Genomic DNA, 22,849 nt, shown 5'->3' on the forward strand with positions numbered 1-22,849 from the left:
TCGGAGACTAATTGCACTTCTCCTTTCACACGCGTTGTTTCCAGAAGCCCCAAGAGCTTGCAGCACGACTCTTTGTAAACCCCATCTCTCACTTTGGCACAGTATTGTGCTGCCATTGTGCTCAGCGGACTTGCTGAAAGATTAATTACAACTGAAGAAATGTATCTTTTAACTGTCTCATTACATAAAGAATTCATAGTGAAGTTAACATCCGCATAATTTAATGATATAAGGATTTTAATTATATAGTACACTGTTAATTGTACAGCTATTTTTAGATCAGGCTACTAACTTGTTCATTTAAATGAATAGCTCATGTGCTTGAGGGACCAAAATATAGGCTTTCTTGAAAACTCAGGGAATTTCGAGATCTCTGTAAAATTATTGTAACCTTTTAAGATATTTTTATGGTATTTGTCTTTCCTTCAAATGAGACTGACTTGTACTTTGCCTTCGTTGCTTAGATTGTCTGACTCATAGAATTTGGACTCTTTTTTGGTAATTAATAAAGTATATGAAAGATGGATCTCTGTGTTGGATAAAGGGCAGAAACTGAATAGCTGTGTTTTCCTTGAAAGTCGTTGAGATTTTTCTCAGGAGAATTAGACGAAAGTTATTTCTGAATAGAAGCACTATCTCTGGCTGTAATTAGTCACATGGGCTTAGTTCCCAGGAAATGTTTCTTTCAATGTTCTGAAAGTGTGTGAATTTTCATATTATCTAATTTACCTTGAAATCTCATCTCTGCTTCCCCATCTACTGTTCTCCTAAAATTTAAGAAATCTAAAGTTTAGTTTGTTGTTTTCCTATTATATTAGGGGGCCAGCCAAAAAGCCAAAAAAGTGCACACATTCATGCCCTCTCTCCCTTTCCATGAATCTTTCCAATCCTGGGCAACACTTTTAATGACTTAGAATTAACTGCTTTCTAATTATGCACTGAGGCAGACACCATGATGTGGTATGGGTCTTGGCCAGCAAATGGAAACACAGGAGATATAAATGAACAGGCTACCAGAGGGAATTATTAGAGAGGCTTCTTGAAGTCATCAACTTGCCAAGCAGAGACCTACCTGTGGCTCATTGACTAATACAGACTTGGTCATATCAGCTACCACTGTGGTTTCACCTTTAGGAACATCAATTTTTCTACCATCCGTGCCCATCTTCCTCCACTTTATATGGGACACTGATACAGCATGACTTGACAAGCAGTGCGTCAGTGCACGCCCGGGATCTGAACCCAGGCCACCAGCATCAGAGACTAGGTCATAAGAAGCAATAAGCTTCTGCCTGGTTCTCTTGGGGTGCTTGCTTTTGGAACTCATCCACCATTTCAAGGAAACATCTAAGCAGACCTTAGAGAGGCCCGCATGGAGAGAAACCAAGGCCCTTCACCCACAGTTCCAGCTGAGGTCCCAGCCAGCCCAGATTTGCCAGACATGTGAGTGAGTCCTCATGAAAGTAAGTCCTCTAGCACCCAGATAATCCACTCCAGTTGACGCCACATAAAGAGCAAGCTGTATCCACCAAGCCCAGCCCAAGTTGCCAAATAATGAGCATGTTAAGAAGTTGTTGTGTAAAGCCACTTCCACTCTCAAAAAATAAGGGTTTATATTTGAGAATCCAGTGGAAGTGGTTCTCAAACCCACAGAAATAAATTATCTTGTTTCCTAAGCTTGTTGATGAGCACCATGCTTTGGCCTGTGATGAGACAGCAGCCTTGGAGGAGTCAGGGTAACAATTTATTTTCTAGCCGCCAGTGACCATTGTCCCATTCCCTGGCCTGGCCGGACGCCATGCAGCAGAGAGGTCTTTAGAGGTGACTTAGGTGGCTCTACTCCCCACCCTCTCTGCATCCCTGCCACCTGCCCTTCGCTCTGTCGTTTGGGGCTCCAACTTCTTGGAAGGACCTTTTCTTTTTAAATTTGTATAACTTTAACTCCAAAAAAATTAACAAACGTAAAAGGAAATAAGCTTTCCCTTGAACTTTTTAATAAAGGGTTTCCAAAAATTTCAGCAACATAGCAGAATGAGTTTTCATTGATGGGCCTTATTTCCAGGACAAAGACATAGAAATGATAGGCAAAATAAACAAAAAAATCTTTTAAAATACATATCCAAGTACAAACAAAAGGAATTCAATCTTCAGGTGCAGGACTGGAGCCAGAATGTATATTCAGAGTGGTAATCAGGGGCTCACACTGTGTAAGGCCCACAGGAATTGTTAGCTTTAGATATAGACATGAGGAGCTGGGCCTTGGGTTTTTAACACCCTGGAGGGAAAGATGTGCAACTAGGAGCTGGAATTGAGCCTCCACATATAGTCCAAACCATGAAAAAAAGACTAGGAAAACTCCACTTGCCTGGAGAAAATGGCAAAGAAGCTTGCTTACTGTATATGGCCTTGAGTTGTGGAGTGTTAGGAGAGGGGAGAGAAATTAGAAACAGGTCAGCACCATTTGTGGGTTTGGGTCCAAATTTTGCAGGAAGCCCAAGCTAAGAAATTAACAATAAAACTGGTCTCTGCAAAAGTAAACATAAAACTACTCTGTCCTGGTTATTTCCACAGTGCCGTTCAAACAATTCCTGCTGAAATTAAGCTGACAGTAAAAATTTACAAACCAAATGAGGAAACCACTATCATAGGGAAGATAGGTAGGTAGGTAGATGGAGAAATAGCATACCATGGACTGGAGATGAGAAAATGAAGGCACTGTAAATTAAATCTATAAGATGATGTTTATAAACTATAAAATAAATATATAAACTGATTAAATAAATAAAAAGAAAGACTATAACTGGATAAATGAATTAATAGAAAATAGTGTGAGAAAAAGAGCAGATAGATTTAGAAAAAACAAAAAATTTAGAAATGAAATAATTGTCATCGAAATTAAAAGCTCATTAGATGAGGGAAGTGTTGGATTAGAAAAAAATATTAGAAAAATTAGATTAGAAGAAAAATTAGTGAATTCTAGAATGGATCTAAGGAAAGCACCTTTAGTATAATGCAAGAGATGAAGAGAGAGGAATTATAAACACTTTACAGGAGAGGGAGACATAGGGGATAGAATAAGACCTTCTAATAGATGTCTCACATAAGAGTTCCAGAAGGAGAGAATGGAGGCTAAAGCTATAATGGCTCAAAATGTTTCAAACAGGTTAAAGGCGTATATCCTTAGGTTCACTAATTCCAAGCAGGCTAAATAAAAAGAGCCACGGCCAGGCACACAGTGATGAAACTATTGAATATCAAGGAAAAATCTAAAAGCAACCAGAGATAAAAGGCAAATTACTTATATAGGAATTGCTATTAGACTGACAGTAGAGTTCTTATCAATAACAGATATCAAGAAACAGTGGAATCATATCTTTGAAGGTTTGAAGAAAATGAATCTTAGCCTATAGTTCTATACCCAGCTATGTTATCATTCAGAGTGAGAACTAAGTAAAGATATTTTCAAGCAAGGTAAGACAAACAGATTTTACTAATCCGAGATCCCAGCTGAAAGAACTAATAAATGAGGTGCGTCAGTAACAATACCCAATTTTTGGATATTGAGTCCAAAAGCTGAGAATGGAGTTCAAGAAGCAATGCTGAAAAAGAAAATATGCAAACATGTTGATAAATCTAAATAAGCATCGAATGTTTTAAAGAACAGAAAGAGACTGTATGAGTCAAAGTTCTCCAGAGAGACAGGATATGTGTCTGTGTGTGTGTGTGTGGAGAGAGAAAGAAATTTTATAAGAAATTGGCTCACATGATTATAGAGGCTGATAAGTCCTGAGATCTGTAGTCAGCAAGCTGGAGACCCAGAAGAGCCAACGATGTAGTTCCAGTCCAGAGGTCTGCAGGCTTGAAACCCAGGAGGAGCCGATATTTCAGTTTGAGTCCAAAAGCAGGAAAACACTGATGTCCCGGCTCAAAGGCAGTCAGGCAGAAAGAATTCTCTTCTACTCAGTCTTTTGGTTCTAGTCAGGCCTTCAACTGATTAGATGAGACCCACCCACATTAGGGAAGGCAGTCTGCTTTACTCAGTCTGCCAATTCAAAAGTGAATCTCATCCAGAGGCACCCGTGAAAACACATCCAGAATAATGTTTGACCAAATGTCTAGGCACCCTGTGGCCCAGGAAAACTGATACAGAATGAACCATCATAATGACTAACTGGGAAATTGTGTTTACAAACAAGGTGGCTGGACAAAATAATAGATACAATAACATGGCAGCTGATGGGAGAAGGAGCTTCCTGTCTGGAGTGAGTACATCTTAAATTCCTTATGTTCAGAAGTACAAAGGAGATATGATTAGATTAGATATTGTCCAATTTAAAGCATTTTTTGAGAGGACTGCTAAAGAAGTAGATGAACTGTATTACTTCCAAATAAGTAAAGAGAGAAGGCAGAATAAAGGACACTTAACTGGAAGGTAGTAAAGGGGAAAGGGAGAGGGGAGGAGAATGGTTAGCAGAACATGGAAATAAGAGGGTAGAAATAAGTCCAAATGTGTCTGTAATAAGTGGATTAAACTCACTTTTTAGAAAGCAGAGATTTTTCAAATTTGATTTTAGAAAATCTAGCTAAAGGCTATTTATAAGAGTCACACCTAAGACTTAATGACACAGTGAAGTTCAAAGTAAAGAAATGGAACACCTGAGCCAGCCCTGTTGGCCTAGTGGTTAAAGTTTGGCACTCTCACCTCTTCAGTGGCCCGGGTTCGGTTCCCAGTCAGGGAACCACACCACTCGTCTGTCAGTTGCCATTCTGTGGCATTGGCTCACATAGAAGAACTAGAAAGACTTACAACTAGGATATACAACCATACACTGGGACTTTGGGGAGGAAAAAGAAAAAAAGAGGGAGATTGGCAACACGTGTTAGCTCAGGGTGAATCTTTCCTTGGGAAAAAAAAAAAATGGAATACCAGACATATCAGGCAGATACTATCCAAAAGAAAAGTGATGCAGCAGTATTACCACTAAATAATATTAAATTTAAGACAAAAGACGGGATAGAAAAGGTCATGACTTGATGCCAAAAGATATAATTTCCAAGAAGTGTATGTAAAACATATTCATGCATCCAACAATGTAGCCTCCTAATATAGAAAGCAAACATTGGCAGAATTATAAGGAGAAACTGACAAATCCACAGTAGTAGTAGATGATTATTTCATATATAATTTGGAAAAAATTAATAAGAATATGGAAGATTTAAATAATATATTTAAAAATCGCAACCTATGTGAACCCTGTACCTCAAAAATAGGGACTTCGGTGTTTTTTAAGACATATAAAACATACATAAAAATTGGTCACGTATAGGGGGCTGGCCCGGTGACGTAGTGGTTAAGTGCGCGCGCTCTGCTGCTGGTGGCCTGAGTTCAGATCCTGGACATGCACCGACGCACTGCTTGGCAAGCCATGCTGTGTCAGTGTCCCATATAAAGTGGAGGAAGATGGGCACGGATGTTAGACCAGGGCCTGTCTTCCTCAGCAAAAAGAGGGAGATTGGCAGATGTTAGCTCAGGGCTAACCTTCCTCGCAAAAAAAAAAAAAAAAATTGGTCACATATAAAAATACAAAGGAAGTCAACCAAAAACCCCCAAATTAATATAAACATCACGTACTTTGACCACAATATAATCAAACTAGAAATATAAAAAATTGAAATGTTTTTAAATAATTTATGGATCAGAGATAAAATCATAATGGAAACTACAGAATATTTATAAATGACGACAAAACTTGTGGCATGTAGCTAAAGCAGAATTTAGAGGAAAAATTATAGCCTTAAAAAGTAAATGTTAAAATAAAATGTTGAAAATTGATTTAATAAAAATAGTAAGTTAGTAAAAGAATAATGTAGCAAACTTGAAGTAGAAAGCAGGAAATAATGATCACAAAAGGAAAAATTAAATAAAATTTGAAGAAACGGAGCAGAAGAGAGAATCAACAAAACCAAAATTTGGTTTCTTAAAAATACTAATAAACCAACCTCTAGCAAGACTGATAAATAAAAAAGTTTACACAAATTATGTTAGACTATCTAAAGTTAATTTAATTGCAGATCCAGAGTTAAATCGGAGTGGTGGTTGCATGGATGTTTATTATATTAGGCTACTGACTTCATGTTAGAAATATCTCACAGTAAAAAGGTCATAATCTTTCCTTAGGCGTTATGCCTTAGTCCAGACATTGCCTATTGCCTGTCTTCCGTAGCACGCCTTAACAGGACCAGCTCTCTCCTGTTCTTGTGCGTGTAGCTCCAAGTGACTCACACATTCTTGCTTTGTACACACTTCGTAGACAGTTGAAATCCCAGCAATTGAATCAGTGGCAGGAGTAAACTGTGAAATCAACAGAATGAATGCCTCCAGTAAAGATTAGGGAGAACAAGACCTCTGTCCACATATGGTCAAAAAAGATGGATGCTAATTGAACAGAGGCAGTAACTGGTCTAAGGACAGCTTCCATGAAAGACACAGGCTTCCTTGAGGCCTCTCATCCCCAGCCGTCCCATGAGTGTCCAATTGCCTTTCGTTATCTGGATGATGTTATTGTTCATCCCTTTGGCAGTTCCTAAGCTTCAGAATATGTGTATAAAAGTAAGTTTGCACTCTCTGGCTTGGTCTGAGACACAGACATACTTATGAAGCTGTGTGAAGATCTGCAAATGGAGGGCAGGTGCGTCCTGGGTCTGGAGCCATGACTTCCTGTTTGTTAGCACTTTATCTCCTGCTCCAAAAAACAGCAGGTTGCAAGAAGAGAAAAGACATTTTGTTGATTTTAAAATGAATGTGGACTCAATATATAGTTTTTACTATTCAATGTAAAATAACTGACTTCCTCTCACAAGCTTCCTTTGATTTGAATACTGTTCTATTCAGTATATTCAAATTATTTTTTAAAAAGCTTATTGGCTATGATTCTTAATTCTGATAAGCACACTATTCTAAAATCTATATTGTGAGGAAAATTATGATGTCATTAGTTTCTTTTTTCTTTAATGTTTCCCTTTCTTCCCTTATAAAATAAATGACCTAATTTTCTCATGTCCTAGAGTATTGTCCCTCTTCTTTTTTAAAAAGAGCCTTTGTTTTATGGTTTTGACAATGAGTTTGCATATTTTTTGGTATGAGGTCAGTAATTTTCCATAGGATAGCACTTTTGGTCATGTTGTCTGGCCATTTATAGATTAATAATCTTTCCTCCCATGGCTGTGAGAGTTAGCAGTGTAGCATCTTAGCAATGACCAGTTGCCTGTGGAGAAGGTGCTCTTGTTTCCTTGACACACTGATGGCACCATGGTTACCCTAAAAGAATGTGTCTGCCATTACTATCTGGTAACTGAGTGGCAGACCAGAGCAAGTACCCTCAGAGAAGGTGTCCAAATGCATGAACAACTGCTTTGGTCCCCTCCAGCACGTCAGGCCTTAGAATTAAGTTGGGAAAACTGAGTGAGTTTACCAGATACATTACCATCTATTTAACACTACTGTTGCAATGATCTATTCTTTTACAATAAGATGACTTGCTGCTTCATATTCCCAATATTTGTACCACTTACCATGGTAATTTCTTTCAGAAATAATTGAGTCCAACTTCAGCTTATATGAAGCAAATACGTGAGTCTGGTTTGATTCTTGCTATTACTTCAACTTTAACAAAATAAATAACATCAAAATGGCTGTTATAGCTATTTTCTCTAGGGACTCACACAAGAACCCTTTCAGGTAGTCAGCTCAGATAAAATTTCCACTTTCTACAGTTGAAGACACTGAATTTGAGGCTCCATAACGTGCCCAGGTTGCAGAGCTAGTTGTAGAGATAGGGTTGGGTAGGATTCCTTGGTGAGGATGCTCTTTTGGGGATTCCAAATATGGCCTCTCCACTTGCAGTGCAAACACATGTTCACAAATGGCTATTAAGTACCTAAACATTGCTATAAGCATGCAGTTATGTGACCAAGAATAGAAAATACTTAAAATAATTGTACTTCATTTTTTTCTCTGCAGACTCAGTACGATGCTTAAGTGAGAAATATGTAATTTCCTTATTTCTTTCCACGGTATTTACTAACATTTGTCATATCTGTCAGTATTTTTACAATACTGAACTTGATAAGGAACATAAAAATTCAAAAAAATAGGCTAAAAGTCATCTCAGAACCTGAATGATGTAGATCTGTGGTCTGTGTTCATTCTACTAACTGGATAGTTATCCAATATGCATTTTAGTTTGTGTTTGTGTGGACCAGACCCTAAGCCATTTTGCTGAAAATTTGGGAATGATTCCACTAGAGGACTTGAAAGATCTGATTCCTAGGCAACGCCTGACTTAGCCTCAGTCTAGAGACTTGCCTGTTCTGGCCACCTTGGCTTCCACGTGCCTACAGTAAACAGCAAGGCCAGGATCTCCTGCCTCAGTTTTCAAAGGGTGTGATCTGGTATAGCATCCTTTTTCAGATGCCTCCCATAGCTTCTTCTTCTCTAGCAGTTCCCTGGGATAAGGTCAATTTATTTTGCAATTGAATGTGATGAGATATATTTTGGAACAAAAATACATATATAAATATAAATGTGTATTTATTTATTTTTCTTATTTAAGATTTTCTCAGTTGTCAGTCATTTTTACCTATTTTCCTCACCTGGGAAATGGTCATAATATTTTATGGCAGTTGATGAGAATTATTTTAGAAAGGTTTAGAATTCAGAGATGCTTTCTTGGCTGAAAGTTACTTTTATTGACATCATTGAAGTCTTTGAATCTGACCTGCCTTCACTGAGCTCTCCAGGTACACATGCTTGGTTATAAAATACTTACCTGCAAGAGGTAAATATTTTCTTTTCCGATTGTTTTTGTTATGTTTTTTTCCCAAGTGGGCTTTTCCAAAGCTAATTTATCTACAAAGAGACATATGCTTTAGGTCTCTATTTGTTAATTTACCTTGGAAAAATTAGGTCATCTTCAAATCTGGCAATGTGGCTTATAAACTTGGCAAAATGATCTAATTAAAAGCTTCCCTTAGATTTAAAAAAATGATTAGTATCAGTAATGTTTTCATTTCCGTGGTTTGTGTACACATTAGGTATATGTCACTTCTCATGTTGCGTTAAAAGTATGTTGACTGTCTGCTAACAGTTCATCTCTTTTCTTCTACAGCCTCCAAGTCTGTTATAAATAGTATGCTACGGGACCCTTCTCAGATTCCAGATGGAGTTCTAGCAAATCAAGTCTATCAGGTATTAATCACAGCTGTCTATTTTCAGTGGCAATGCTGTTATCTGCCTAGCAGAGTAAAGGATTCTAAACCTCATTTAATTACTGTCATCATAAACTATCACTGAGGTCAGGGTGCACCATAAATGGCAATGCAATATTTGCGAGAAGAGCATTTCGCTTTTTAATAGCTCTCTTTTATAGTGAATAAAAAGCATACAATTTTTGTTTTCTGTGATTAAATCTGTACAGCCTTTTGATAGCTTTTTAAATTTTTTAAGAAAAGTGATTACTGCTTTTAGGATTCTGTTTAAGTGTGATAGGTTTTGTAGTCGCCCCACCCCAGAGCCCTTCTCTTATTTGTCTGCAGTGCGTGGTGAACGACTGCTGTTATGGACCACTGGTGGACTGCATCAAACAGTATCCTTTCCCATAAAATTTTAGGTGCACAATTGACGAGCTTAGACTCAGTGGAGGAGATGTGTCTAGCTATAACCTGACATAAAGTTCTGCTTCACAAAACACATTTCATACTCTTCTATTTTACATTCAATCAACTGGAGGGTCACCACAGACCATTCTTGTCTACAGCTTAAGAAAAATCAGATGGGCCATGGGAAGATGTCAGTTCAGCAGTTGCACATTTACATGCTTATTTCAAACTGCTTTGTTTCTAATGAGTTTAAAGGTACAGAGTCATTAGGCACGTAACATACTGTCCTGGAATGTATCTAACCATTCTGATGAATATTTTTTACAATATAACAAATTTCTATTTAAAATGAGCCAAATTCAGTTCAGTTTACTAGAATAAATTTTGAGCCTAGAGTTAAAGGATAATGTGATTAAAATGCCGCCAGAGACCATCACATTTTAAAGGAAAGTGGATTCTTATCGCTTAAATGCTGATTACAATCTGAGCTGTCATTTGGATCCCTAATAAACATTTTTAGAGATACCAAGCTAATTTTTCCCTCTGGACTGAATTTAAGGCTATGCAAACAGATGTCCAGTCATTCTTCATTGAAGACATTGAGATTACTAAAGAGTTAATGCTGACTTCTTAAAACAGGAGTGAGTGAACAGTAGTGTCCTACTTCATGAAGGAGAACATTATTAATCAGTACAGTTAGTAGTGTTGTGGCAACCCTAAGAATTTTGATAATCCTTGGCTAAAAAATGCTATTTAAAGAGTAAATAATTAGTAATTTTTTTAATGGAAATTATATCTATCTGAGTCCATGAGTCTTACATTTCTTATAATAAAACATGCCCTTCCTGGTATAGGTTTTGTTAGCATAGGTGGCACTGTGACCAATTGTGACTCAGTGATTACCAGTCAGGAGGCTTTTTGTTGGAAGCCCTTGCTAATCAAGTATCACGTGTGTGTGCACGCACGCGTGTGTGCATAGTGTTTATATTCCACCTTGTTTCATAAAGGCTTAGAGTCAGTAAAATTTTTGTAAAGAAATCACTCATTTTCTTTTTCATAAAGTTAACCTTTGAAAAATAATCTTTTAACAAAACCCTCTTGTAAGAATATTCAGTACCTATGTTATAGCCCTTTATGTATTTATTCTCCAAGTCTGTTCCCCATAATCTAACTTAAATTAATAAAATCACAGCATTGTCATAAGCTTGCCTTTTTATTAGACCAAAGTAAAACTATACTTCTATTTCAGTGTAAAATTAATGATAGCGTTAGAAATTGTAGGAATGCCGACCTCATGTTGCTACAGTGATAAAGTTTAGCACATTCATATAACAACTAACACCACCTCAGAGTATGTGGGGCCGAATTACCTGTTAATTTTAAAGCACATAAAATAGTTAAAAATCAATTTAAAGTTAAGGTTTTAAAAGCATAATGTCTTTTGAAGGATTGCATATTGATTTTAAATATAACTATCTAATTATATATGCATGGACTAAAGTATGAAGTCAACTGCTTTGTAAATGCCAAGAGGCTATTTTTCAGTAATAGTTGAGATGCTTACGGGAAACCAGATTGCTATATTGCTGGTGAAGAAAATGGCTTGTGAGGTTATTTACAAGTTTTGCCCCATGGTCACTGCCATACATCAATAAAAGATATTATTATAGACAAAGTCTAAGTGTTTCTGCTTGTGGAGCATTATAAATTCTGTTTGGAGTATTTTCCTTACATTTTTGCCATCACTCACTTTCCTTTTTGGGCTGTGGTATTGCCAGTAGAATTTAATGTAGGACATGATTTCACTTGATAAAGATAATGATGTATGTCTATAAATTGCATTCACTGACTAGATTATAATTTTGCAGTTCCATTATGCCTATTGCCAGTAAAATTACTGTTTTTATAAGCTTTATTTTCTAGACCTTGTATTTCATGTATGTCTATATCAAGCAAAGCATAATCAAGAAGTATATCTTTCTAAAATTTCAAATTAGTGATTGCTTTTACCATGCAAAATAAAACAGGTGGGAAGTTTATAGAGAACTGATTTTTTTCTTTACATTGAGGTAGTAGCAATTTCATATAATGGAAATGCACTTGCATAGACGTTTTCCAGACTGAGCAACAGGAATTATTTTCTTTCACACTGAATAAAATTTATTAGTTTTCCATGTGAGTGAAAATGCTATTTGTATGTTGTTCTGATAATTTGGTAATATTTACATTGCTTACTCTCGGTGAATTACATCATTTTGTAAGAAAGAAAGCACACATTTAGTAAATAGAACAGGTGCAAAACCTTTTTACTCCATTATGAAAATGTTACATGTAGACGTTTGTCTAAGTAGAATAAAGTGAATCGGTCATTTACTAATAAGACACCAGAAAAGCACAGTAGCCAAGTGTATGTAAATTGCCGGTTTGCTTTCTTTTTCTTTTGGTGTCTACTGTATTTTTGCTACATAGCCATGCCCACCTACACCTTTCCTGCCGCGGGTCATATTCACTGACACAAAAGGTCTAAGAAATCAGCCACCTCAACTTTCCATAAAGTGTGACTTCAGGACACAGCCATTAGACAAACACCTAAACAGAGAAGCAAGGAAAGATAATGATGCAGGAAGCTTAAAATGCTGTGGGCTTCATTTCTGTACCATCAGTAACCTCAGTTTCATGATTCAACATTTTAGATGTAAATAATTTACAACAATAAAAGTGAGAGCGCATTTATGTGGAGTAGAAGTAAATAATTTAGCTCTAAAATGTGGGATGCCCTTAATGATGAGAGACCATTGAGAGTTATTCATCAGATGTCTTCAATGGGCTCTGCAAACGTGTGAAATTTTGTGATTTAAAAATTTGTTCCCTTTTATTTTGTTTCCAATAGGAAACTAAATAAGCATAGCCACATGCATTGGAGGGAGGAGGGGAGGACAACAGAAGGAAAAGTGCAGTGATGATAACTTAGGGCTTGTTTTGATGGTGGATGTGAGTGGCCACATCTCCGGAATTCTGAGATTTAAACAATATTCCCCTGCCGGTGTTGAAAAAGAGCAGGATAATTCTCTAGGATTTTAAAAAAAATAATATATAAGCTTGATTTGATTTAAATTGGACTCTCACAGTGCATGGTCAGAATTAAAGAGTCTCTGGTATGCCAAGAGGGATATGACCAGGTTGACATTATCAGTGGAATGGAGAATTAGATAATTATTACCAAATGCTTTTGACAAAATTAAAGTATCAGAATAGGATAATACTTTTGTTCAGACTTTGTGTAATCTCATCCTTTTGGAAAATACACCAGAATTCCAAGTCCCATTCCTGATTTCATTATTTACCAGCCCTGGGACTGTCAGGAAGTTCCTCAAGCCTTCCTGAACCTTGGTTTCCTTAACTGTAAAAATGGGACTAATAACAGTACCTACTCATGTGGTTGTTGTGAAGATTAAATATGATGATAACCCAAAGTGTTTAGCACAAAGGCTTAGTATATGGTATTTAATAAATATTAGCTAGTATCAATTATTTTTACATAATTAATTTTATTACTTTTTAAGAAGCTGTATGGAGGTCATAAACCATAGGCTTCACAGAGATCTTCTGATCCTCTGCTTTGTCACATATTAACTATGTGGGCTTGTGCAGATTCCTTTCTAAGCCTTGGTTTCCTCATCTATAAAATAAGGATGCTAGTAACTATGAGGATGGAATAACATACCTAAGGCACGTAACACGGCGCCTGCCTCATAGTAAGCAATCAAAAAACTTATATGTGTATGTGTGTATGCATTTATATACATATTATAATATGTGTGCACTTGCACACACGTGAGAAAAAGACTTGAAACAGCCTCTGAATCCACACCCTAATCCACAGTCGTTTCCCATGTCTTTCCTCCAGATTACATGTAATTCCCAACAAGTCAGTTGTTTGGCTTCCAAGTCCCAGAAGATCACCAACTGTAGACTGGAAGTGAAACAGGAGCTGCTAAATGCTGGCTCTGTGACAGGTCTGAATGCACAGAAGATTTATGGAACTCTGTAAGCCTAGAACCTCTTTTAGGGCAAAGGCTGGTTGGTATTCTTGGCTGCACTTAGTAAGTGCCTATTAATGTGTGCTCAATTGAATTGAGGGATTTTTAACATAGCATAAAGGATGTTTAAAGTGACTCTCCCTCTTTTCAAAAGAAGATAAAGCACACGTCCATTTACAAATCTTTATTTGCCAAAATACATATAAACATTATAGAAAAATTCCGTTGAGCCATTTAAATGAGGGGATGTGCATAGAAAGCTCATTCCTCGGAGGTATGTGCTAAGGCGGAAACAGTTGCTATAATTACCTCTATTTTCCATTTCATCTCAAAGCATAGACGTGGCATTAGCATTTTTTTCTGATGCTATAATTCTACCTGTGTTACCCTCCTTAACTAAAATTCCCCAGTGCCATTGGTCATGAGCATGAAGTCCTGCTGAGAGATTTGCTTCTAGAGAAAAACCTGTCCTTCCTAGGTAAGTATTGCTTGCATCCTCTCTAGTTTGTAATATCTCCAGGAGTGCTTAAATATGTATATTTTTAAAAATCTTCCACTTGTAGTTATTATGTACTAAAGGAAGAATGAATGGCGATTGATGCTGTGCATGTTATCTTTTTATTGATTTAGAACTGAGCAGAAACTCAGTTACCTAATCCCCAGTATATACAGCACATACACAGTCTTGCAATTAATATTTTATAGAATAAGTGGCTGAAAAAATGCTTTAATATCTGTTGCAGTATTACTTTTGGTGTCATGAGATATTAACCATAATCTAGGCCTTATGAGAGAAAGAAACAAAAGAAATATTGTCTAGAAAATGCTTTTATATATTAAAAAGAACGGTTGGAAAAATTCATGTTTAGGTATGTGTGTCTCATGTGTGGAATTGAGTAGTACTTTTACTTGAAAGCCAAATATTAAGCATTTATTATTTTTATGCCAAACATTAATTGTCATCATAGATTTAGTATGATTTTTAAAAATCTCACATGTACACATGTGTTTGTGTGCCAGTGTAGAATCTTATTAGATTGTTGTTTCTTTCAGCATCTCTTAAGCATTAGAAATTAAGCTTCAAAGGGCATACATGTGATAACTGATCACAGAAACCATAAAGTGCTCTACAATGAATTAATTCCTCTTCTCCATTTTAAATGTGGTAATTGGTAAAGATTCTATACAAATCGTATTACTGTACACATCTGTTTTATGTAGATATTTAAGAGTCTCAATAGTGTGGTGTTTTAGATTAAAAAAAAAATCAAAGAATATAGGATCGCATAATCTTTATTCCAAAATGGACAAAGAATTGGCCCCGGAAAGTCAAATGAATGGTCATATGTCAAGCTGGGGATGGATGTTGAATACAATCCTGCAAGAAGTCTGTTTTAAGTCTCTGTATTCAATATTTTTATTAATGAACTGGAGAATGGAGTTGAATGTGTTATAAGATTGTGGATAATTTGAAGATGGAAGATATAGTGTTATCTAGTGAAGGTTAAAGAAAGTTGATAAATTAGGAGAATGGCCTCAAATTTCAGTGAAATTTGGATTAAACTTCAGTATGTAGAAGCAGCAAGTTTTTTCATATAAGAAGGACAACTGAAATGTTCAGCCATGGAAACAGGGTAAATTAGATAGAAATCACCTTTTAAAATCTAATCAAAAATTGAATGTATAATGGCTCAGAACCAGTTGGAGTGGATGACCCACCTTGCACCATGAGATATGTTTTAGAACTATGGAGTTCTGATAGTATTATGAAGTATCTGATCACCTTGATCACTCAGATAGTGGTCAGTTTGACATGGCCGAATCTATTTTGTTGTTTTAAGCCACCAACTAAGCAGTCATATTTTCGGGACTGCTTGGTGTTACTCTTTTGGCACCATCTGCTTATGGGTATTCAGGCCCTTAGTGCCATTTCTTTGCTTAGCCTAGCTTTTCTCTGCTTCCTTCCTGAGGACTAGAAGACCACAGCAGGGAGGAAGAGCAGAGGGTTTACATGTGGTCTAAACTTAGTCCCAGACCCACGACTCCCTTGATCCTGGGAACTGAGTGTGTTAGACTGGATTGACCACGGCCGAAAAAGGCAATGCAGAAGCATGGCCAGGGAGTCATTACCACTTGCATACAAGTTCAGAAAGGGGACTTAAAATTGATGGGTCCCATCTATTCCTCTGTGCAATAGGATCTAGAGGTAATTATTTTTATTGAAGCATACCCAAAGATGATACTTAACTGATCTTTAAAAATAAATGAGTTATAGGATGTTTAGCTGACTCCATGTAACCTCAGTCCTGTTTTGAAGCATTTCCTCATCAGCATACAAAGATGTTCTTAATTTATTCTATGCATTCTAAGCATTTTAATGTAGTACTGAATTAATACAGGTGTATTTACAGTTAAAACATGAAAATTCAAAGCCTTATTTGAGATATTGTTATGGGGTTGTTCTCTTACCTTGTAAATACCCCTTCACGATGATTAATTAGATTTAAAGTACTGTGCCAGGTAAATTTAGATAGATCATCATTTTAAATCCGACTTTGGAAAAATATTAGTATATGAATAGACCACTAATCTGATCTTATGTTTTCTTGTTTACATGTGTACGCCTTGGATTTTGTTGCAGAGACATTGCAAACATGTTTGTTTTACTTTGATTCTTTTATAAACAAAAGTAAAATCAATCTCTCTCCCTCCCCCTCTCCATTCCTCTCCCTCCCCCACCCGCCTCACTGGTTTCTAATCTGGACTCCTTTCAAAAGTCAAAGATTCTTATTGTTTACATATTAAGCATTCTTGAGAATTATGACTTCCCTGAAATTTTTTATCCCATTCTGAATTTTCCACCCATTGTGTTCTATATGTCATTTTTTAAAATACTTATTTTGTCTGACCTTTTTTACCAATAGAAGAGAAAAATAAAAATAAATCACCTTTATCTTAACCCTAATAATTTCTTGAATTTCTTTAATTCATAACCAAGTACTGAGACGTTGCTGTGGCACAAGATTTAACCAGGCACTCTTGGGGGAAACAAAAACGAGGAAGCATCCTTATCGTTGAAGATTTGGGTGTGCTCATATGGACTTATCCTGTCTTGTAAATTTACCCATCTTGTACTTCTCCAAATAGGTATATTGTATTAAGAGAAGTCAAAATTGAATAAATGACTTTAGTTTCTCCAACTAAAAAATGTATTTTATTCATGTGTTTATACATTTATTCCACAAATAAGTTACTGAGTCGGGTACTATTTTAGGCATTAGACATAAGTCACATGAAGTCTCTGCTGTCCTGGAGTTTGGTCTAGTAGGGAGACAATCTATAAACAAATGAATACAGATAATTTCCAGCAGTTTCTCAGAGTTCTTGTATTTCTCTTACTCATTATTCATTCATTCTTTTGTGTTTCCTACGTGCCAGGAACTACACTAGTCAGTAGGAAGATGATGATAAGCACTCCATGCCCTCTGGATGCTCACAGTCGTGCACACCATTGCCATGTCCATCCCAATAAGAATACAGTTCCATCTCTAGTACATCTCACTTAGGAGGTGCTCCTTTGATTGTCTTGATAATTAAAATAAATATATTCAAGGCTGTTGTCATGATACTTTCATTAAACTTTTGAAAGAAAGGAACAGATTATACTAAAAATCAATAGTCACCATTTACGTATGAAGAAAATGCTACTGGCTCATAAGCTACTTTTCCTGAAGTGGTGATAGAATTTTACACAGTTATCTGCTGTCTCTCAGCAGCACCTTCCTGCTACCATGTGCTTCTAGGATGGCTAGTTGAGCTCATTATCTTGGCTATCTTACCACTGAGGTAAACACTCTCCTTTGTCGGTTCAGCAGACCAATGTCTTTTAAGTACTTGCAATGGGCAGGCACCATTAGGGATTAAAAAAAAAAAAAAAAAAGTTGAATCAAACCTGGAGCCTTCCATGAAAATTTCCAATAAGTTTAAGTACATGTCAGTTCTTTCCTAGGATAGTTAATTTAGAATTAACATTTACTGATCAGCATTTAAAGTCTAAGAAGATGTGAAGAACCTGCTACCCACTCCTAGGCTTGGATGCACAAGAACCCTTAAACTTTGATTGACCAATACGCATTGTAATAATCCTTATCCCCTTTGCTAAGGATTTGTTCCGTTTCTATTATCAAGGAAATAAAAAATGTGTTTTATCTACTGATGGAGATGTTTTAATTTGTATCTTTCAAGTGATTAATGAGACCATGTTTTGTTATATTCTCTCTCGCATGTGCGCACTCTCTCTCTCTCTTGGGGAGGGTAGGGGGAAAGCTTTGGACAAAAGGCAAGGGAGGAAAGGAAAACAGTGACAGTGAGAAGACGACAAGACTGTTTGCTCTGTTAGGAAAATATGAAAGAGCTTATACCCAATACTGAAGATAAACCGTTCATCTTCCATGAGTTGGCACATCTCCGGGTCGGAGGGACTTTCATTAGTGACTTCCACATTCCCTGTCTGCTGCAAATTTTTGTTAAGTTCGGCTTAATAAGGATGGCTCTGGCGATATTTTATTCTTTCCAGTGAATGTTGCCCTGTTAGTAGAAGCTAACAATTATTTTGAGTGACACCTGAGAGGCATTTGCTTTATCCACGTCTCACCCTTCCATGTCTGGTCTTGCCTTATGACAGACCAGCATATTTTACCTGGGTGCTTTCCTAGCATTTGTGTATTACTCTGTGGGACTCCAGGAGGCATAATCTGTAAAGCCAAATAGGCTTAGTGAAGGATGTCCCTTGCTGTAAAAAGTTAGGATCTTTGTTTCTGAGTTCATCTGCTCCTGCTGCTTTATTCCCCACCTGAAGCAACAGTGCTGTGCTGGAGAAGTGATTATGATGTGACAAACAGGGGATTATGACTTCAGGTGACGAATAGGCAGTGGGAACAGATGAGATTTAGAATACTGAGATTGTGTTTACATGCAGATGTTAGCGTAGAGAATAAGAGACTAGAAAGAAAACATATGATTATGTTGGCTAAAGGGAACTGAGATGGTTGGGTATTTCATAAGGTATCAACTATTTAAATTCCTATCTGTCTGAAGGTTAACCATAAGATGCAGCTCTCAGAGTAACAGGAACATGATATGGGGGCGAGAGGTGGGGGTTTGGCCCCTGTTCTTCTCTTCCTGAGGAAATTGTCATGATGTGGGACCATCTTTACTTAATCTCTTTATTGAACATGCTTGTGCATGTTTCTGCCTGGGACCAAGAGAAAAGAAGCATAGACACGTGTCTGCTGCTGGAAGACAGCATGCTCCCTGGAACCTTGAAGACAGGTTCCCCTGTCCACTTATGATGGGAGTCTTCCTGAGCCAGGCCCACAGCCTTCCCTCACCATTGCTCTGGGTAGATAACTCGTGTCTGCTAATCATCTGCTTTCCTGGCCACTGATGACATATTGGAACTATTTTGGTTGTAAGTGACAGAAACCTAATCAAACTAGATTATACACACACAAAAGGAGAACTTATTGGTTCAGATATACCTGGGAAGTCCAAAGGAGAGAAATTTTCCTCTGGTGTGTCTAGAATCCAGAAGACAAAACAATGTCATCAGTATCTCCTCTTTTCTCCCTCCTGTGTTCTGCTTTTGTCAGTGTTGGGGCTTCATTCTCAAGCAACAAAGATGATCGCTAGCCGTTGCTAGTTTGTTTACTTCTTAGAGTCTGTAATCCCAGAGAAAAGTTAGTGATTCTCTTTTGCCCCGTAATGGATCTCAGAAAAGCCTCTGATCAGCTGGTCTGGATCAAGTGTCCACCCCTGACCGGGGGGTTTCATTATTGACCGCCCACCAAAATCACACTGTGAAAGTGGGGTGACATGTCAGATAGGATGGGGTGCAGGACAAAAAAAATCAAATATCTTACCACACAGAAAGTTACCTATAGATCAGAGCTTTATTCCCCATAACCGAAAGGCATTGGGGGTCCAATCTGTTACTGCTATTGTTGGATTGGCTTCTTGGTCATATGTGTCTGTGTCTGTCTGTCTGTATCTCTCTGTTTTATGTCTCAGAGCTGCTAATATGCCTCCCTTTATCAACATTGGTTCTGGGACAGATGGAGCTGGCCCTGCAAAAGGGTCTGACATCAGTGACTACAGCTAAAAGAACCAGGGCAGACAAAGGCTAACATTCAGCCATTCCTCAGAATTTCGGAGTTGGAAAGGACTTTAGTGACCATCCAGTCCCTTGTTTTGTTTGGAGGAAACTGGCCCCAGGCCTTGCATCACAGCTAGTGCCCTCTCAACAACTTGCCCTAGATTCTTTTTACTCTACTGTGCTGATTTGTCCCTTCTTTTGTGGCATTAAGCCAAAAGAATTGAGAGTGATGTGGTGTACAATATAAAACTTATGCCGCTTTTGTTGTTGATACTCATATCCTCTGTCTCTGCAGCTACTGGTCGGCAGGGACCACCCTACCCAACCTTGCTTTGCACTGTCCCAGCCTTGTGACCTCCCATTTCTTTCCTATCTTTAGGACATTTCAGTTTTCACTAATATTGTCCCCTAAAGACATAAGCAAAGGACAGAGTCAGAGCAGTCAGTTGGATTCCTTGTTAGTGGCTTTGATAAGAGGTTTTAGGGGAAGAGGTTGAAACTAATGGCTATAATAAAATTTTCGGTTCTCTAAAAATTTCATTTATCTGTGCTATCGGTCTCCCCTTAAATGTGTATCTGTTCTGTGTACCTTTGCACGTGGTTTGCATATCGTACTAACATCTGTTACTCAAACCTTGCTAACTTCTTAAATTGGGTAGAAAAGGCTTTAAAACTTACTCTTAGAGAACATAAAAATATGGAATACAAGGTCATAGCTCCAAGTATTGAATGAGGCAGTGTTTTGGAAGAAAAATAACACAGAAAAACAAGATACTAGAGTAGAAAAGGTATACTGTAGTTTTCATTTGTATTGATGTTTAGCTTTTGCCCTTCTCCAATTTAGTACAAAGGTAATAGGTGTTAAAAAGATTCTTTATATCATACAATTTATTTTAATGTAGCATTTTAGAAACCTTTTGACAAATTCATAGATAAAAGGCCATGTCAGAACGTTACTTTTCATTTTCAGATGTTGTGAACCGGAATTTTGCATAATTTCTCTGGGAATAACTCTGTTTCTTAAATTTAAAGCCTTTTAATAAAATAAACAAAAGAAAACCTCCAACTTTTTCTTGGTAGTCCTCATGCCCTCCTATGATTCTTAAGTATATGTTAACTAGTTTCAGATGTTCTTGTTCTCTGACTCAAAATCAGCCCTTTATTTTAAAAAAAAGAAATTGTGTAATTAGTACTTAATTGCTTTGGATATTTTGGGCATTTAGAGGAGAGGGTAGTTAAAGTGCCAGAGAAATTAAGCTTTCACACTATTCTTTACGTATGTGTAATTCCTGTTTTTAAATGCCTTCTAAAGGCAGGCCTGACAACTTAAAAATAAATGAAGGGGCCGGCTCCGTGGCTTAGCGGTTAAGTGCGCGCGCTCTGATGCTGGCGGCCCGGGTTCAGATCCCGGGCGCGCCCCAAGGCACCACTTCTCCGTCCAGCGCGAGGCCGAGTCCCACATACAGCAACTAGAAGGATGTGAACCTATGACATACAACTATCTGCTGGGACTTTGGGGGGAAAAAAATGAATAAATAAAATCTTTAAAAAAAAAAAAAAAAAAAAAAAAAAAAAAAAAATAAATGAAGACCAGGGTTGTTTTAAAAATTTAACATCAATTTTATTGTTGGATGCAGTTTCATTGATTTTTTTTTTTTTTTTTAGTTCAAGTAGAGAAAGGACCATTGAAATGCTAGAAATCAAGAGATTACCTAGTTCCTCTCCTCTTCAGGCAGGTGTCACCTGAATAATATCCGACAGATGGCCATCACCTCTTTTGTGCTTCAAGATCTTCTAGGAGGAAATAAGAATTTTTTCCCCACTTCATAAATATTGCACATGATCAAATGTAAATATTTGCCATAATTAAGAGTGGTGTACAGTCTATTGGGACAAACCAGAGCTTGGTTGATGTGGGCTCTTCTCTGTATCTCTAACTATTTGAGAAGTCTAGGTCTTGGTGGGTCACTTAACTTCTCTAGGCCACTTTTATCATGTCTAAATTGGAATATTGGACTAGTAATTTCTAAGACTTTACAAGCTCAGAAATACTGTGTTTCATGAGGTACACATTATCTAAAAATCCTACATTTTATGGATCTGGAGGCTAACGAGTTTGCTTTTAAGTGGGAATTAAAATTAATTAATATTAATTTTGATAATGAACACTTGAACTATGACATTAACAAGCTTAGTAGTTATGAAATATCTTGAGAGTTTTTAATATACACCTTAAATCAGAAGAGCCTTACTTCGTATTTGCTACCTTCACTGAATAGGATAGGTATACAGGATTTGGAGATTGATTTCATATTGATCCCCAACCATTTTGGGAAGTTATGCTAAAAGTACTATTCTAAAACATTGCCATTACTCTTTTTTCTCCCCTCTTTCTAACTAATATTCTTCTTACTTTTTCCTTAGTTTTGATCATTTTTTCTTCAAGGAAACAGCAGTTTACTTAAACATCCAGTTTTCCACTTGGGAAGTTCAAAGAAGCATAAGTAACCACTTGGCTCCAATATATGCAGAGCTATAAGAACCTGGATGAAATGTATGATTCTCAAGGAAAATATAAATTGCAAAACTATAGAAGAGGTAAAAATCTAAACAGATCAGTAGCCATAAAATAAATAGGAAAATAACCAAAGAGCTGTCCACCTTAGTAGTGCCAGGCCCAGATTGCTTTTTGTGAGGAATTCTGCCCCAAGTTTAAGGAATGGATAAATCCAATGTTATTTAAAATATTACAGACCAAAGAAAAAAGTAGGAAAACTTACCATGAGTGTTAAAGAAAGGGGTACAGTTTCTTCCTTGATCATCAAGATGAACCTCAGAGCAGACAGTTGGGACCAGGGATGAAAGATGGCAGTGAGAGTTATCAAATAAAACCTTGAACTTTGGGACACATTTGTTGTCTCTGTGCCTTGTTGGTTCATGGGGAGTTAAATCAGGAAAGAAAATTATTGTCAGTCTAGGTAGGCTTTGTAGAAGACAT

The 22,849-nt window shown here is 37.1% G+C and overlaps 1 protein-coding gene across 4 annotated transcripts in view; it reads left to right on the forward strand.

Annotated features, from left to right (window-relative positions):
- Positions 1-22,849, forward strand: part of CDIN1 (CDAN1 interacting nuclease 1) — a 280,885-nt gene that overhangs the window by 80,671 nt on the left and 177,365 nt on the right. For all 4 annotated transcript variants that reach the window (XM_087424792.1, XM_087424798.1, XM_014780552.2 and 1 more), the window contains 3 exons: positions 9,168-9,247; positions 9,595-9,644; positions 14,108-14,175. In XM_087424792.1, the coding sequence (XP_087280918.1) occupies positions 9,168-9,247; positions 9,595-9,644; positions 14,108-14,175 (198 nt within the window). The remainder of the gene's footprint in view (positions 1-9,167; positions 9,248-9,594; positions 9,645-14,107; positions 14,176-22,849) is intronic.

Source organism: Ceratotherium simum, chromosome 3, assembly GCF_057802395.1.
Source record: "Ceratotherium simum simum isolate JZ-2026a chromosome 3, ASM5780239v1, whole genome shotgun sequence".
Lineage (NCBI taxonomy): Eukaryota > Metazoa > Chordata > Mammalia > Perissodactyla > Rhinocerotidae > Ceratotherium > Ceratotherium simum.